Source organism: Ovis canadensis, chromosome 17 (genome assembly GCF_042477335.2).
Source record: "Ovis canadensis isolate MfBH-ARS-UI-01 breed Bighorn chromosome 17, ARS-UI_OviCan_v2, whole genome shotgun sequence".
Taxonomy (NCBI): Eukaryota; Metazoa; Chordata; class Mammalia; order Artiodactyla; family Bovidae; genus Ovis; species Ovis canadensis.
Genome location: NC_091261.1, coordinates 51,179,543 through 51,198,144, shown reverse-complemented (window position 1 = coordinate 51,198,144; position 18,602 = coordinate 51,179,543). Strand labels below are relative to the sequence as shown.

General features: G+C 37.0%; 1 protein-coding gene across 3 annotated transcripts in view; it reads left to right on the top strand.

Moving 5' to 3' along the window:
- The window catches only part of TMEM144 (transmembrane protein 144), a 47,869-nt gene extending 38,862 nt beyond the window's left edge, over nt 1-9,007 (top strand). For 2 of the 3 annotated variants that reach the window (XM_069558612.1, XM_069558615.1), the window contains exons 11-12: nt 1,157-1,210; nt 6,766-9,007. In XM_069558612.1, the coding sequence (XP_069414713.1) occupies nt 1,157-1,210; nt 6,766-6,849 (138 nt within the window). In that variant the 3' untranslated portion in view covers nt 6,850-9,007. The remainder of the gene's footprint in view (nt 1-1,156; nt 1,211-6,765) is intronic. The other variant, XM_069558616.1, reaches the window with a different exon arrangement.
- Nucleotides 9,008-18,602: the final 9,595 nt, after the last annotated feature.

Sequence of the window (18,602 nt, the reverse complement as noted above, 5' to 3'; positions counted from 1 at the left end):
GGCTTAAGACCATACATCAGGGTGGAAGACAGTTCCTTTGACCTATTTCTCTGGCTGTTTGGATCTTGACTTCTTTGGAACCTGATAAACAGAATGTAATGTGTTCCCATTGCTTGGCTTACCCGTCAGGAGTGCAGTACAGCTCTGCTGATCCAGTCATGTACAACTGGGAAACAGGGGAAACAGGCTGGGATTGTTCATTTGGAACTCTTCCAGAGTTTGTGCAGGACTTGAAAAGGAATCATCAGAATGCTGATGCAATACTTTTCCACAAAGACGGCAATTGATCTAAGTCCCAATGTTTTCCTTTCTCAGCAAAATAATAATAATAATATGCTTTAAGAGCTTAAAAGTTTCAAATTGCAAACCTTTTTTCCATCTCGTTTCTTCTCTTTTGTTCTATATTATTTCATTCCTATCTTTGTCTCCTGCTCACTAACCCACTGTTTATTTTTCCATCATGATTTTTCCATCTTGCCATAATACTATCTTTAGCATTCATTAGAGTGAGATGTGAGATATAGCTGATTACTGTCCAGTAATATCAGTTGAAGTATTAATTGCTGAGTCGTGTCCTACTCTTTTGCAAACCCATGGGCTGTACCCGCCCAGGTTCCTGTGTCCATGGAATTCTCCAGGCAGTAATACTGGAGTGGATTGCTATTTCCTTCTCCAGTTAAGGAAAACTTTAAAGTACGTGCTATATTTCAGGTCCAAAATAACATATTAGAATTTCTTCAGCTTTGAAATTATCCCATGCTGAAGGAAGTTGTGTTTATTCATACACTTTTTTCCTATTAAGCCCATTTCTAGTATCTTGAGGAACTAGTGAAAAAGATTATCAATTTGCTTATGAAAATATTTTGTTATAAATCACATTGAAGAAAAACATTCTATGGCACACAATATTCTATCATCATCAAAAAAATAAAAATGAAAACCATAACGAAAAAAAAGGGAAAAAGTCTTCGTTTTTCTCCTAATGCTGCTTAGTTTAACTTAATGCTAAGTTTGAATTGAAATTATGAATAGTTTTTCCTAACAATGTTATTATATTGATTTACAATCAAAGTTTATTTGATAAAAGTGTCCAACTTACTGTATTTGTGTACAGTCACAGAAAAATAGCCAATTTAATTATTTTTTTTAATTTAAGGGTCCAGGATTTATAGCTACAATGTGGGGTGTCTTCATGTTTAAGGAAATACAGGTATGTACACAAAAGGTGTAGATCCAGTCAAGAAACATATTTAATACTGTGTGTTATTTCTGAAAACTGCAACACCAAAGCCCAGAGCAGAAAACATGTGAATGAATTTGACAGGTCAGATATTCAAAGTGTTACCGTCTCTAATTAGAAAAGAAAATACTAACCATATGATAATTATTATGGATATGTTTTTCTCCATCCCAACCTTAGAGGAAAAATGCTTTAGTTGACTTTATTTTCCCTTAAGAAATTTTGGTTAAATCATCCAATAAAATAAGATAGATATAAATTTTATCTAGTGAAAAATGTTAGATAAACCAGATGAAGATTTTTACCCCCAAAATTAAAACATCCTTGAAGCAAATGGAATTTGAGAATAGATTTTTTGTTGTTGTTGAATCTCATACCTTTCAAAGTCCTCCACATGCAACCAGCATCTTTATAGAACACCCTCTCAAGTGTAAATGATGGTGACTTAAAATGCTTTTACCAAGTAGTTCTAGGATGTGTGTGTGTGTTTAATTTTTTCATTAAAAATTGTTTTTAAGATTTTTCCCCTTTACCTTTATTTGTGGCAAAAGCCTTCAGTTGAGGCTATGTGAATGATATTTCATAGTAGTTTTTACTCAAAACAATATAAATTAGAGACACTGTCAAGGCATTATGGATATAATATTTTTTGCCTTAACAAGAAGCAAATAATTCCTATCTCTAAGATCTGATGTTGCTAATCTCTGGGAGCCATAAAGTGAACATGTCCCTGGAAAATTCTTAAAATGATTATTCAGTTTTAGATTTAAAAAGTCATTTCATTCATTTCAAATGAAATGTGTTGACTTAGAAAGTCATAAGATGTTAATACAAGTAAGATTTTCAGGTTAAAGAAGTAATAAATTTGTTTAGAAGATATTTGGATCACAATCTTGATTGCTGTGTTTTTAAATTTACAAGACAACTTAAAACATTTATAGATATTATTCTTTTGAATATGTTTTTTACTTATTTTAGTTAGGATTGCTTTCCACACAAAAAAATAATTTTATGCCAAAGCGCACTCTAAATCTCTTCACAAATATTTCATCTGCTTCATGAAGAATAATGAATCCTATTTAAGAACTGGGTATTATTCAGCATAACATGCTGAAACCTTAGAAAATCACAAGCTTATTTACAACTGTAGGTATAAATAAACATAAACTAAGAATAGATTTATTATGAAGCATGTAAAAATTATTTTACAGTAAACAATACTGAATTAAAAATCTTCTTCCCTAGATAGAGGAACTTACTTGAGCAAGAGAATACCTAACCATTGGGCCTACTGTTAATTCTTGAGAGTCTTTAAAAGAGATACGTAAAAGACAAAATGACTTTTTAAGATACCTGGAAAAAAAGCTGAGACCAATTAGAAGAGGGGCTTTTCAGATGGTAAAGTGTCTGTCTACAATGCAGGAGACCCGTGTTCAATCCCTGGGTGTTGGGAAGATCCCCTGGAGAAGGAAATGGCAATCCAGTCCAGTACTATTGCCTGGAAAATCCCATGGACAGAGGAGCCTGGTAGGCTACAGTCCATGGGGTCGCAAAGAGTCGGACACGACTGAGTGACTTCACTTCACCTCAAGTAGGGTTTAATTCAGGAATGCAATGATGGATCATATTATGTATAATGTAATTTATTGTACTGTTCTTAGATAGAAAAGAAACTGTATAATAGTATACATTCAAAAAGTATTTACTAAAATTAAAAACCAGTTTTTAATTGAGAGAACAACCTTTAACAATAGGAGGACTAGGAAATGAGAGAATGCTTAGTTGATATAAGATGTCTATCAAAAACTATGTAAATACATAACTAAAGTGAAACATAAGCATTCTCTGTCAATTATATCTCAATAGAACTGAAAGAATATGAGTTCTCTATAAGTCAGAGATCTTTCCATCATTGCTGTTACTCAGTATTTTCTGGAGATCATAGCCAGTAGGCTAAAATAAAATTAAGACATAAGAGAAAACTAAGAAAAAATATTGTTTGCATATAATATTCTCTTCTTTAAAAGAATTGGCTGAAAATCTGGAGAACCAATAAGATCACTTTGTAAGGCACTGACATATAAATATTAAATTAGTAACTTTCCAATATGCCGTCAAGAACCAATTAAAAAGAAAAAAATAAATGCTATTAATACCAACAAAAATGATAAAAATGTAAGAAAATAGCAAGAAATGTGCTGGATTTATGAAATAATTTCCTATACTGCAGAAGCTTACTACAGAACGTCAAAGATTGTCATAAAAAATGAGCAATCACCATATCCCTGATAGAACAGCTCCCTGTTGTTACTGGGCAGCATCTGCATTCACCATCAGTGTAATTCCAATAAAATCCCAGGGTGTTCCATCTATAGATGTGCAGGTGAGTGCCCGAGTTTGGCCAAGTATGTATCCAAATAGAGAGAGGGAAGGCAAGCTGAAAGCACAGCAAATTTTGTTGACCTTTTGCGCTTCCCTGATAGCTCAGTCATAAAGAATCTGCCTGCCAAGCAGGAGACATGGGTTCAATCCCTGGGTTGGGAAGATCCCCTGGAGAGGGAAGTGGCAACCCACTCCAATATTCTCGCCTGGGAAATCCCATGGACAGAGAAGCCTGGAGGGCTACAGCTGAAAGCTCAATGAGTTTTGTTGACCTTTTATCTCTAGTTAAAACACCTTACAAATCTGTCTCCAAGCAGAACTTAAGGAGTGTCCACAGTACTTATCATTCAAAGCAGATGCCTAACTGCCTCTTGACAGATGACCTAAGGGACAGTTTTAAATGCTTTATATGCCAATGAGTTTAAGAGTTTAACTAGACACTGAAACCAAAATCCTATTTGAATTTTTAAAATTATTTTTCTTAAAAACAAAACCCTAGAGGGGAAAAAAAGCAATTTTTTAAAAAGTTTTTATTAAGGTATAGTTAATTTACAATATTCTATTAGTTTTTGCTGTGCAACAAATTAAATCAGCTATACATCTACATATATCGACCCTGTTTTAGATTCTTTTCCCATGTAGGTCATTGCGTACTGAGCAGAGTTCCCCATGCTATACAGTAGGTCCTTATTAGCAAAACGTTTTATGTTTGTGACTTGTAGGTCCTGTCAGCTATGTCTTGAAGCAGTCCTTGAAGACACATATTTAAAAGTCCACTACCTACAACAGTGAGGACTTAATCGGAGATCCGAGCACTGTGTGGAAGAGTTTAAAGATTTTATTTCATTTCAATGCCATTAGTGTTCTGGTTGGATGCTTTTCCCTTGTGACATTCTTTTATATCTATTATCTGTTCCTCTTTGGAAAGTTTGTTTTAGAATCTCATATTTAGCTATTTTAAGCTAGACCGCCAGTATATTTTTAGCAACACACTTCAGTCAGAATGTCCACAGTAATCCCAAAGCAGGGAATTGTTACCACAATTTACAAGTCAATAGCGACTCCCAGATAAAGAATGAGATGATTTGTTATCTTAGTACCTGTCTCAGAAATCCACGTTAAACACTTTTTGCTTTGAGAGAATGTTAGCATGCTCTTTCTAAGAGTTAGCATTCACCTTTGACAAAGTAAAACTACTGCTTTTGCCCAAATATAATTGGTCTTTTTCTCTAGGAGACTAGGAAGTTTGCTCAGATTCTTAACCTTAAAAGGGAAAAAATTTTAGTCCCTGAGAACATTGTTCTTTTGTCTCCAAAGACAATAAAACAGAGAGCTTACAACATATTCACATAATTTGGTTGTAAAGTGCTGATAATTGAGACCCCCATATATTGTTTTTCCTTATGTCAATGATCTCATCAGTTATTTAATTCACACAGCACATTTGGAAATTGAGTGTATTGACCCTTGAACAAATATTTATTGAGTGCCTACTCTGCACCAGTTCTGGTATCTAGGCAAAGGCTGCAGCCATTAAGAAAAAGTTGTCAGGAAACCTTAAAGCCTTCAGGAGTGTGTGTGTGTGTTTATGTGTCTGTGTGTGTTGTATGTGGGTGTGAGTAAATTAGCTGCCCTGTGCTTGGCAAGGTTTTATGCTGTCTTTCACTTGTAGAACTTATACCAGAGTGACTTTTGTAGAGTTTGTGCTGGCAGTGAATCAGACAATTCAGCCAGCCAAATCCAACTTAAAAAGACCCCTCTGGTCACAGATAGATGCAGAATCACCTACTCTAACCCAGTTCTTTATTCAGATGAAAAATGGGGATATACATTTTTGACATTTTGGTTATATATTAATTGTCATTAGTTTTACTGAAAGCTGATAATAGTATCATATGATTTGACTACCAGGAGATCTCAGTGTAATTGAGATCCTGTTCCACTTGCCTCAGAGTATTGGGTCTACATTTAAACAGTCATATAGACTGTTTAGCCTGGCAGTCATTCAGAGGAGAACAGCTAGGACTATGTGGGAGCTTGAAATTGTTCGCTATGAAAGATGGTCAGGGGAGCTAAAATATTGACCAAGGGAAAAGATGCTTCAGGGATACAGCACACTTATTTTCCAGTGTCTGAGGGTTTACCTTGTGGGAGAGAGATTAGAATTGATCTATCTGTACTCTTAGAGATGGAACTTGTGAGAAATACAGTATCTCTACTGAACACAGAGTGGTATATGTTTGTTTATATGAAGATTGGCTGGCATCCTCCATGGTTCCACCTTTAAGACCAGTGCACCCACATGTAGCTGGGGGAGTCATCTTTGTTTCGATTTCTCCCTTGCCCTTTACCTTGGTCTCTGTCTCTGCATCTGCACTTCATCCTCATTTCCCAGGAGGACTGCGGCCACCTCCTCATTGGTCCCCTCACATCCATTCTGGCCCCCTCCAATCTGTTCTTAATCTGCAAAAGTGTGGGCTTTACAAAATGCAAGCCTGTCTTTTCAACATACTTGGCTCTGCCTGTTCCTCTCATGTCTTCCCATTGCTTGAAAAGTAAATCCAAAGTATAACATGGCCTCTAAGATACCGCCTGCTCGGGCACATGCATAGCCTCCAGCCTCACTGAGCCGCACTTAATTCACTGCTGCACCCTCTCAGACCTTTCAGTCATCTGGAAAGTACCATGTTTCTCTTACAACAGAGCTTTGCACACACATTCCTTCTACTCAAAATCTCTATCTGCTGCCCTCCTCTTCCCCCAATTCACTGATACTTAGGAGCTCAACTCAACTCTAGATCTGCCTCTTAAGATTTCTGTGTGACGCACTCGCAACAGCCACCGCTGTTTACATGGTACTCATTCCCATCTCCCACATTACATAAGTCGCTGAATAGGGGCATGTTTTGCTTTCCATTTTAATCCCAGAACATGGGGATGGATAGTGGGAGTGCACATGTATTTATTGAATGGGTAATGGCAGAGGGCCTGAGAATCTGGAAGATTCATACAGAGGGATAATGGAAAAGCATACAGGAGGTAGACCAGATGGTTAGTAAGGTCCACAGAAATCTTGAGAGTTTGTGCTTTTCACATATTTGATTCAGGTCTTCTTAATGACAGTTGTTCTTTTTATTACTCAGGGTCGAAAAAACTACCTGCTGATGATGCTTGCATTTTGCATCATCTTGACTGGAGCCTTATGCACAGCTTTTTCTAAAATTTGACAACCACGAGGCCAGCAGATGGCAGCAGCACTTGAGAACACTTCTCTCCTGGACACAAGAGGTTGTGCTGAGAACAGAGTTCGTGTTCACACAGCAAGCGGATCTTCATCCGTCCTGGATTAGGGTAAATGATTTTCTTTCCCACAAATGTGACATTGAAGGAAAACCAGCTTTCAGTCAAGCGTAAACAAGAGAAGTTCTTCTAATGAACTGTTTATGAAGGTAGGACTTGATCTCATTGTATCTGAAGATGCTGCTTTGACCACAATATGTGTTTACTGGTGCATAATCTAGCAAACAGTGCGGCATTCATATGTCAAGAATTTTGTATGTGTCCACGTTTCCAAAATATGAGCCTCACTGATGAAGACAGGCATGAAAACGTGGGGGATGGAGCAGGAAGAAGACATATTATGATGGAATTAGGATCCAAAGATATCTGGAGCCTTTGTGAGAAAAAGTAAATGTCAGAGTTGACAAGTGAGTGTTAAAAAAGCCATTTCATTATTTTCAGCCCAGACTTACTTTTACTTCAAATTAATGTTGCCCGATTCTCAATCACCCACCCAGTTAGCTCAAAATGCCTTTGATATCTCCAGATAAAATCTATCCTTCGAGAACAAAAACTTCCCACTGTTGAGAATATGTGTGTAACACATATACGTATGTTTACAAGTATACGCCTGTAAATACACATGCATATATGAATGTTCTACTATAAATTGGGGGTAAAATCTAGAATTGCTGAAGCAAGATTCTAGCTTATTACACACCCATGAATACACGCACATATATGTATGTACTCTAACTTGTGGAGAAATTCTAGAATTGCTGAAGCAGGGTTCTAGCTTTTCAGTGAGAATTTTAAGGAACCGATACACTCCATTAGATGTACAATTTAATTTTTTTCTGAAATATATTTTTTCTAAAACCCCTCTTGTAACCAGTGGTTTTCTTCAATTTTTAAATGGTGGTTTACGCTAGGTCAAAGAAAATCACAGGACATGGTAGTTTTCTTTAAGAAAACTGAAATGGAACTGCTATTACAATGTTTATTACAGTGGTTCCCAAACTCTTAAAATAATAGTATAAAAAGAAAAACTGGAATAGTGCAGTGTAAGTTCCACCCGCTCCCACTTGATGATATCACATTACTTTGCTACTTGGAGGGGCAAGATGTGTGTGACTCTCTAGCTGATCTGTGTGGGTTTAAATCTCACCTCTGCTTCATCTTAATTGTGTGACTTGGGATCAATGTTCTGAGTCAGATTCCTCATCTGTAAACTGGGGCTATTGCTAGTATCTGTCTCACATGGTTACCAGGAAGTTCAAATTAGTGAAAATCTATATTTTCGTGATTGTCTGGCACTTGGCAAACATGGTATAATTCTCAGCTATTATTACTACATCTTGTTTCAGGGAAAAAGCCTGTGTCTGTAGATCAGAGAATACATTGTAAGAACTGCTTCCCTTACCACTCCCCCACAACCCAAACAACTACTTATACCTGTCTATGAGTACAGTTTAAAAATGATACTGCTTACTTGTTGAATTGCAAGTATAAGTAAATATTTGATTAACAGTTTCCAAAATCTCATTTAATTTTAACCTGAAAGTCACTAATTATACTGATAGCTTTGAATAAATTGATATGAAGCAAAACTATTTTTCTCATTTAAATATATTTAATTTTTTTATATTAATGGCATTGAATTACTTCTTAGTTGAGGTTGCAAATTTGTATGCAAAATTTTAAATGTGAAGTAAAGCAGTTGTAGAGGAAAAATGAAAGAAAAAAAAAATCTCATTACCACTGTATAGTTTCTGCTACCAGGCAAGTGCCTATAGCATTAGTGAGAGTAGCATTAGTGAGAGTAGCGTTAGTAAAAGAGAAAAGAAGCTTTTTCGAAATGCTTACCAAACCAGCACCTTTTTAGGTAGAGGCTAGTCTAAATGGGCAATTGTAGATCTCCACTTTTTTTTGCTTGCCTTAGGAAGTTAACGCCCATGTCTTTTGGAGTTTGGGGCTTAGTATGGTCAGCTTCTTGTGTTTGCATTAACTTTGTCCTTGCTTTCTGTCTCTTTGTGCAGAGAGGCAGCACTTATTCCCAGTGAGACTGGCATCCAGAGTAAGAATTTTCTACTACCACAACCAAAATTACTGATTACTAAAATTCCCTAACTAGTGTTAAAGCATGAATAATACAGCATTTCCTCTGAGCTACCAAATCTTCTTTTAGCCCTGTTATACTGATTTATTTGTACTGATAGAGTTGCTACCTCTTACCCTTGTGTGTATCAATATTGGGAGAGCTTCTGAAAAACACACTTAGTAAAAAGATGAGTTGTAGAACCATGTACACGGTATTGTGATACCGTTTTTAAAAAATTGTAAAAATCAAAGTAATATGTACATTTTCTATAAATTCATATGTATGCAACATGTTAGAAAAACATGTACACCAAATTCATAAGGTTTGCTTCTAATGAGGATACATGAGATAAAAATGGCAACACTGGGTCAAGGTAACCTTGAGCATTCCCTGTAATACTCTACTTTTTATGGCAATGAATTATCTATGTGTTTGTTAATATGTATTAAAGAATCAATAGCAAAATAGTTTAGAAGCATATGTCTAAATGTTGAAGTAATTAAAACTAGGCAAAGAGAGTGTGGAGGAATGTTATTTTCCTCTTTATCCTTTTTGGTACTGGTTAAAATTTCAAAACAAGAATGCATACACACAGGTACACACAAATAAAAGCAGCAAAAATCGAGACAGTTGGGAAAATTTCCAGCTTAGGAATCCCACCTCCTGAAGGTGGTTGCCAGAAACTCACTTTGATAGCCTCCGTGCAGTAGGATCTAAGCCTAGTTCCATGGTCGTGCTTGAGATCCTGTGAGCTACCAAACATGCTTGTTTCAGAAATTTGGCCTCATTAAAACACACACACACACACACACAAATATCTTACAGTCTATTTATTAACTTTAATGAGGTATAATTTGCATCCAATAAAATTCTCCCAATTTAAGTGACCAGTGCTATATGAGCTTTTGCAAATACACACTCATATAAGCACCACTACTCACTACACACAGAACATTTCCATCAACCCCAAAAGTTCCCTTCTGCCTCTTTGGAGCTAACTTTATGCTCCAGGCCACGAATGATCTGTTCTCTGTCATTCTGGATTACTTTTTGCCTATTCTAAAATTTCATATAAATGAAATCATATATAATGTACCCTTCAAATCTGATTTCTTTCATGTTCTAGCTATTCTTGAACAATTTTTCTTGATCTCAAACAATTATAATTCATTCTCAATTTTCCCTAGTGGAAGAAAGCGTATGTGTGTATTCAAAATAACAAAAGCAAAAATGACTAACATTTGGAATTATTATATTTAAGTGTGTGCTGTTATCCTGCTCCAGAAATTCACTGTTTTAAATTAACAGTGTAATTAAAAAGACTTCTTAGCTATTCTTTGAGTCCATCCCCATTCTTTAATGTTCTCTTTTGAGGAGCTGCAAAATATTAAGCTGCTTAAACCAGATCACCTCCATTTTCTGCATGTTGAAAAAAAATGCATACTCTTGGTTTTCTTACAATGGATTACTATCTCTGGGGCTGGACACTATGAATTTGCACTTTTCACAAGTGCTCTTGGTGATTCTTATCACACCTGAACTCTAAATTCTTTTGAACCTGTGATGACTTATACCATGATATTTAAAGAATTTCAAAGTACTAAGTTCTTACAAAATAAAGAGTATTGTCTTCTACTTCTAGAGGAAGAGAGAAAAGTTATTTTTAAAAAACAGATATTCATTTAATTTTATGAAGGTTTGGGGGAGAAAAACACAAAATGCTTAAAACCATTCCATTTAAAGTAGTATTTTTAGCAAAAAATAACAATAATAATAACTGAGCATTGTATTATTATTTTTGGTTCAAACATTTAATTTCCATATGTTAAATCATCTCCAGGTAGTGGCCACATCTATTTTTACTTCAGATTCTGCAAATTGACTCTTTCTTCCTTTAATAATAAAATCTCTAACACAATTCATATAGACAAGATCTCATGAAAACAAACAAAAATCCCAACTTCCAAATGGATATTTTGCAGCAAGATCCAGTGAAACAAATCACTGGAAATGAACTGGAAAGGAAGGTGAAAATTGTTTCATGTGTGGAGACAGCAGGCTGCAAGCCTGACCCCAACTTACTACTTATTACAGGTATAAGTCACAAATACAGCATTCCACATGGTTTTCTGGAGAACCTCATAGTCTTTTAAGACACTGGCTATTTTTTCTCTTTTATATGCCTTTCTTTCTTCTTAAAAAAATTTTATTGGAGTATAGTTGATTTACAACATTGTGTTAGCTTCAGGTGTACAGCAAAGTGAATCAGTCATATAGTCATTCTTTTTTGCTTCTTTTCCCATACAGGTCATTGCAGAGTGTTGACTAGAGTTACCTGTGCTATACAATAGGTTCTTATTAATTATGTAGTTTATGTATAGTAGTATGTATATGTCGAGTTTATCCCTTCCCCACCTTTGATAACCATAGTTTGTTTTCTATATCTGTGAGTCTGTTTTTGTTTTGTAAATAAGTTCATTTGTATCATTTTTTAGATACACATATAAGTGATATTATATAATGGTTGTTTTTCTGTGTCTGACTTACTTCACTTAATTTGATAATCTCTATGTCCATCCAGTTCAGTTCCGTTGCCTGGTCATGTGACTCTTTGCAGCCCCGTGGACTGCAGCATGCTAGGCTTCCCTGTCCATCACCAACCCTCAGAGCTTGCTCAAACTCATGTCCATCAAGTCGGTGATGCTATCCAACCATCTCATCCTCTGTTGTTGCCTTCTCCTGCCTTCAGTCTTTCCCAGCATCAAGGTCTTTTCCAATGAGTCAGTTCTTCACATCAGGTGGTCCAAGTATTAGAGTTTCAGCTTCAGCATCAGTCCTTCCAATGAATATTCAGGATTGATTTCCCTTAGGATTGACTATGTCCATCCATGTTGCTGCAAATGGCATTATCCCATTCTTTTTAATGGCTGAGTAATATTTCACTGGATACAAGGGCCACATCTTCTTTATCCATTCCTCTGTTGATAGACATTTAGGTTGCTTCCATGCCTTGGCTATTGTGAACAGTGCTGCTATAAACACTGAGTTGTGTATATATTTTTAAATTAGAGTTTTCATCTTTTCTGGAAATATGCTTGGCAGTGGAATTGCTGGATCACATGGTAGCTCTGTTTTCAGTTTTTTAAGGCATCTCTGTACTGTTCTCCATAGTGGGTACACCAGTTTGCATTTCTCCCAAAAGTGTCAGAGGGCTCCTTTCTCTCCACACCCTCTCCAGTATTTATTATTTGTAGATATGTTGATGGTGGCCATTCTGACCAGTGTGAGATGACACAGCTAAGAAAGAGATCTAGTTTTCCTTTTTCTCTTACCAACAAGGTACTTGTAAGTACTCTTAACTCATTCATACCTTCCATAATTAAAAGGTTTATAAGTTTGTCTTTTATATATACCATAAAGTTCTGAATTATGAAACTCACCTCTAAGTTTTTCTGACACTGAAAGCTGTGTTGTCTCCCTTTATTTGAGAATTATATGAGCTTTATAGGCAATTGATAGTTAAAATTATTATGAAATGTGAATGTTGTTTAATTCATCTTTATATCTCAAGAACAGAGTACAGTATAGACACATGGGGGGAAAAAAGTAACTTTTTTTTACCATATACCCTGAAGAATATCTTTGAGTTATAGTTCAGAACTTATTACCCTTCTGTGTACTCTGATACTCAGATCCTTTTATATTATAAGAATTTTAGTGGTTTTGCTATTTGATTTTTTGCTCTTTGTTAGGTTTTGTGTTTTGTATTGGGGGAGGTTGGTTTTTTGTTTTGTTTGGCAGTGGTGAACCTGAAATCTCCCAAACTCTAGGTCATTTGAGGGATTTTTTTCCCCACCTGTTTCTTTCCTTTTCTTTGGTTCTTTGCCCAGTCTCCAACACTTTAGTGACCTGAAGACTTGAGAAACTCCCTGGATATTGCTGGGTCTCTCGATCTCACTCTCTCCCTTCCCCCACTTTAGTACTTAATCCTGCTTACTGTACCTACCTTGACATTCCCAAATTCTTATCTCTGTCTACTCAGCTCAGGAAGATTGCTGGGGTCTGTCTGTTTTGCCTGTTACTGCACTGAAGCCTGCAAACTCTATCCAGGAAGTAAACTTGGGAAATTGTAGGATTCAACTGGTTTCCCTTTATAAAAGGTATCACAGTCTTGTCCTGCCTGTGGCCCAATATTTTATATATTTTACTCATGTTTAAATTTCTTTATTGTGTGAAGATTAATGTGACTTCAGTTATTTCATCTTTGCCAGAAGCAGAAGCGCTCTGGTGAGCATTCTGTTACTAAATTGTAGCAGGTTAAATTACTGAAACTTCTGTCACACTTTCATAAACAGCAACATCAGATAATAATTAGGCATTATACCAGGTTGAGTGTGACTACCCAAAAAGTATGTCCAAGTCCTAATTTTCAGTACCCATGAATGTGACCTTATTTGGCAATAAGGTCTTTGCAGATTTAATTAAATTATGGATCTCACGGTGAGGTCATCCTGGATTTAATATGGACTCTAACTCTTATAAGAGGAGGAGAGGGTTATTTGACATTCTCAGGAACACAGGAAAGAAGGATACTTTAAAAGGGAGGCAGAGATAAGAGAGACATAACTACAGGCCAAAAGATGACTTGGATTGCTGGCAGGCACTGGAAACCAAGAGACAGAAAGAACTTCTTCCCCACACCCTCCAGGACACAGCCCTGCCAAGGTCTTAATTTCAGACTTGATAGCCACCAAGGATGTGTGTAAGAGAGCACACACCCCTAAGCAACTAACTCAGGTATCTCTAACCCAGTGAGCATACAAGATACTGCACAAATAAGATGCACAAATGCAAACTATGAACTTTAGCCCTGGCAATACTACTACTAAGATAGAGATGTTGGCTAAACTGCAGGGCAAACATAGAATAAGTAGAAAATTACATTTTGTAAAGGTCTGAAAAAGTGGCTGGTTTTGCCTCAAAAGAGTTATGCATTTCATCTTAGTGTGAGAGGGGGCATACCTTTCTTCCTCTATAAAAAGGAAATGTGTCAAGCAATTTTTCGTTTGTTTGGTTTTCATTTTTAAGAAGGAAATAAGCCTGATGATCTGGGATGTTGTGTAAAGCATCTTAGGCAGACATCTCCATATAGAAAACAGGAATTAGATAAGAAAAATAACAGAACTTCATTTTACTAAAACTTTATGTTCTATTGAAAATAATAGAACTTTGTCTAACGTTTCTTGATATTGACAGTAAGATCCTTCTAGCAAACAGGACATCGACAGGAACTCAATCGTTTTTTAGCTACTGATGTACTCGTGGGAACTATGTCATTTTCTTTTTCCTATTGAAGATAAACTGTCTCTCTGGAAGATAATTATACTCCTATCTTTTTAAGGATTCTAGTGAAAAATATAACACAGAATTTTAATTATTTGTGTTATGACTCACTCATCTTGTTTATACTGGTGCTTGAGTCACCTGTACATAAATATGTAAAAGAGATTCGTTATAAGTAATTGGTTCAACGATTATGAGGCTAAGTCCCTAGTCTGCAGTTGGTGAGCTGGAGACCCTGAGGGCTTGTGTAATTCCAGTCTGAGTCCAAAAGCCTGGAAAACAAAGGAATTGATGGTGTCAAGCCCAGTCTGAGTTTGAAGGCCAGAGAACCAGGAAAACCAAGGTTCTAATAGGTTCTGGTCTGAGTCCAGGTCTGCCCAAGGCAGAAGACCCCTGCCCCAACCCAGAGTCAGGCAGAGAGAGTGTGGCTTCTCTCTTGTGCGTGTTAGGTCGCTTCAGGCATGTCTGACCGTGTGTGACATTGTGGATGATAGCCTGTCAGGCTCCTCTGTCAGTGGGATTCCCCAGGCAAGAATACTGGAGTGGGTTGCCATGCCCTCCTCCAGGGGATCTTCCCGACCCAGGGATCAAACCCACGTCTGTCAAATCTCCTGCATTGGCAGGGAAGTTCTTTACCACTAGCACCACCTGGGAAGCCCAGCTTCTCTCTTACTCAGCCTGTTATTCCATTTAGGCCTTCAGTGGATAGAATAAGGGCCACCCAATCTTCCTCACTCATTCTGCCATTCAAATGCCAGTCTCATCTAGAAACACCCTCACAAGACACACCCAGAGTCATGTTCAACCAAATATCGGGGCACCCTGTGGCCCTGCCAAGTTGGTACATAGCATTAACCATCACACATATGGGAGAATATTTTCTCATACTCAATCATATTTTACCCCTCAATCATAAAAAGAACTTGAGTTTAAATACTTGAATACACTGTTTGGTAATACTGATAGGTAGAGATTGCTTATGATATGTCTGAGACTATAGTTAAAATATGCTTATTGTAAACACACAAAAGAGTATGCAATTCTTAGGAAGTTTTCCTCTGGATCTTACCTGGTCTGATATTATTTCAAATTTCACTCACTTATATTAAAGTCAAATTCAACTTTGCTGAATTAAACGTGAAACCATGTAAAAAATGTTGTTCAGCCTTTTAAGAAATTAGTGCAATATGAAAAAGGAAATAGTATTTTCTCTGTGTGTAATTTATCTTTCAGCTGAAACCTGACATAAAGCTGTTGAAATATAAAGGGGCAGAGTAAGTTGTCATTTATGTGAGTGGTCACAGCATTAGGAGGTTGGTGGTGAACTCATTCGATACATGTTTCAAATACATAAAATGTTTCAGTATGTGATAAAATTCCATAAATTTTGAGGGAGAAATTGTATTAAACCTATGTTCAAAATAGTGTTTCTGTTTGGTTCAAAATATGATGTAATAAAAGAAAAAGGCTTTGGGGCGACTTTGAGGACTCCTCTTATTGAGGCAAATTATGTAATTTGCAGGGTGACAGGACATGGCTAAGAAAAGTCAGATGCCTCTTCACTGAGGCATCAGCACAGTCCACCCAGACCGACTTGTCTCTTATCTACGTCCTAACAAAGTCTGTGGTGTGAGGAAGGAAGGTGGGCAGAGAGCAAGGGGGTAGTTGCCCTGGTCTGACCTTGCAGTTAGTTCTCCACTGGTTTTCAGTGTATACACATGTACAGAGAAGCTTCTTCATCTGTCCTACATCCTCCATTAAGAGTGGACACTTGTTGGGAGCCAGCGTGAGGAACTCCACCCATGGCAAAGGCCATGAGGAAGGAAGCTTGGCATACGCAAAGGCGTGTTCAAGCCTCAGGAAACCCCCTGTTCCCAAGCATCTACCCCCAAAACCAGAGTACTTTACGGGGAACTCTCCCCCATAACCATTTCTCTCAGAGAAGGAGTTAACTTGCAGCTCCAGTTAATAAAAATTCCTGGGCGTGATAAGAGTGTTTCAGCTTACGAACTCTGAAGGTTCTCTGGCCTGCCTGATCAGGCTTGTCCGTCCACATGTGATTGTTTACAGCCTCCCAACTGTGAGAGGCACGGGATGTTTTAAAACTTTCTAAACACAGACTCTTTTGAGAAGTTAGAAGATCACTAGTATAGTATTAGTAGGATGATTAGGAATTATATTGGTGAAGGGTTTTTTCATTTGTCCTGCCAATAATTACTGTTAATTCCCTGCCCTGGGTGTGACAAGGATGTCTCAGGTCAAACCTCTCTGCTGACAGACTAGCTCGTGTGACAACCTCTCAACCATAAACAGCACAGAGAGTTTGGAGGATTAGCATAGGGCTTTTTTCACTGATGAGTCAATGATTGCCATCAGGCCTCCATATCCTTAGGCACCTGGGAATATATTAATCAATGTATTTGGAATATAGAAAAGGAAATATAGTAGTTTTTGATGTTAGCAATACTAGACTTTTGAGTTAATGAATCTTCTCTTTTGTTATAGATCACTGTACTTTGTTATAAATCACTATAAATCACTGTTATGTAACTTTATCACTATCTTAAGACAAAATAGATCTTAAGGGGAACATTGGTGAAGAGTTTACATTTGTTAAGCCAATATTTGCTGCTAAAACTTCATATTCCTGCCCTTATAATGAATATAACTAGCATATAGGAGAAATAAGTATTAACCTTTAAGATTAATCATGTTAAACCTTAGGTTAAGTAAATTCCTTTCTTGATTGTAACTCACTACACCCTCACCCTATAGGAATGCAACTTTATTTGGAGGGTGGTGCCTGATTTAAGAAAAAATCACCCCTGGAAAAATAAGTTTTCTGGTTAACTGACCAGTATCAGAAAGGGCCATAAAATGTCAGCAGACCTCATGGCTAAAAGATGATGAAACTCATAAGACCTTTGTATAATTTTATATGAAGCACCTGATTGTGACAAGGGTCAGGTCTGCTGACCCCCGCGTGACTCTGTATTCATCCCTATGTATAACAAAAAGGTATATAAACAAACCTGAAAAATAAAGGATTGGATCAGTTTCTGGAAAGACTGATTCCCCCGTGTCGTTTCTTTCTCGCTCCCCGTTTTCCTGGCTGAATTCCCATCTAAAATGTGGGTACTCACCAAGCCTGCTAATTCTGCCTGGGCTTCTGAGATCGGACCGGGGAGGCCTCAGTGCCTCCTCTCCTTTGGGAGAATGGAAAGACGCCTGTGGCCTACGTAGGTGGTGATTGGTATTCCATGTAAACCAGTTATTCAGCCTCTTTTCTCCACTAATTCTCCTACTACAACTATCTGTTTCTAATCTCCCTCTATATCTGTAATTAAATAAGTTTTTTCCAGGATGCCAACTCTGTCCCCACCTTCGAATCACCCTGGATCCACCAGGGCTGGACCCCGGCAGACACTCACTAGTGATCCCTGAGACATGCTGGAAAGTGCAACCAGGAACAACTCTTGAGAAACTCTGAGGCTTGAGGTCTGAAGTCCCATACCTGAGCACTCACCCAAAGCAATTAGCATCTGAGATGTGACTGAAAGCAAATTGCAAGAGCATATTTTAATGAAAAGCAGGTTTGGAGGAAATGTTACATTTTTGTTAGCAACAGAGAATATATCAGAATTTGAAGACTATAGAGAAAACCACTGGATGGTGTCAGGACACCTACATACAACCAGCAGTGAAACTGTGGACATATCAACTGATTCCTCTTGATTTAACATTTTTCCTTTTAAAAAAATATTTTTTGGTACTTCCGTGGTGGGCCAGTAGCCAAGACTCTGCCTCCCAATGCAAGGGGCCCGGGTTCAATCCCTGGTCTGGGAACTAGATTCCACATGCTGCAACTAAGAACTGGTGCAGCCTAGTGAATAAATAAACAAAAGTATTTTTTTTAATATTGTAAGAATTTTTTTATTGTGCAAGTAGTGAAGTTCAAATTAGAAAAAAATTTAAAACTGTCAATCAGAAAAATTATCTAACAAAAGAGAACACTAGGTTTGGTTGCTGGATTAAGTCTATGACCTGACATACCATGATAATTGTGTGTCTGTATTCCTAAAATATTCATTTTAATATGCATGATAAAATTAAGGCATTAAGTAATTCATCATCTTACTCTTTAAATAGTGTAACAAATTGAGGAACATTTTTTTTTATTATTTCAGCATAACTTGTCACATGTATAAATACCTAAATCCCAAGTATGTAAGGTAGTATTACTCAATACAATTTACT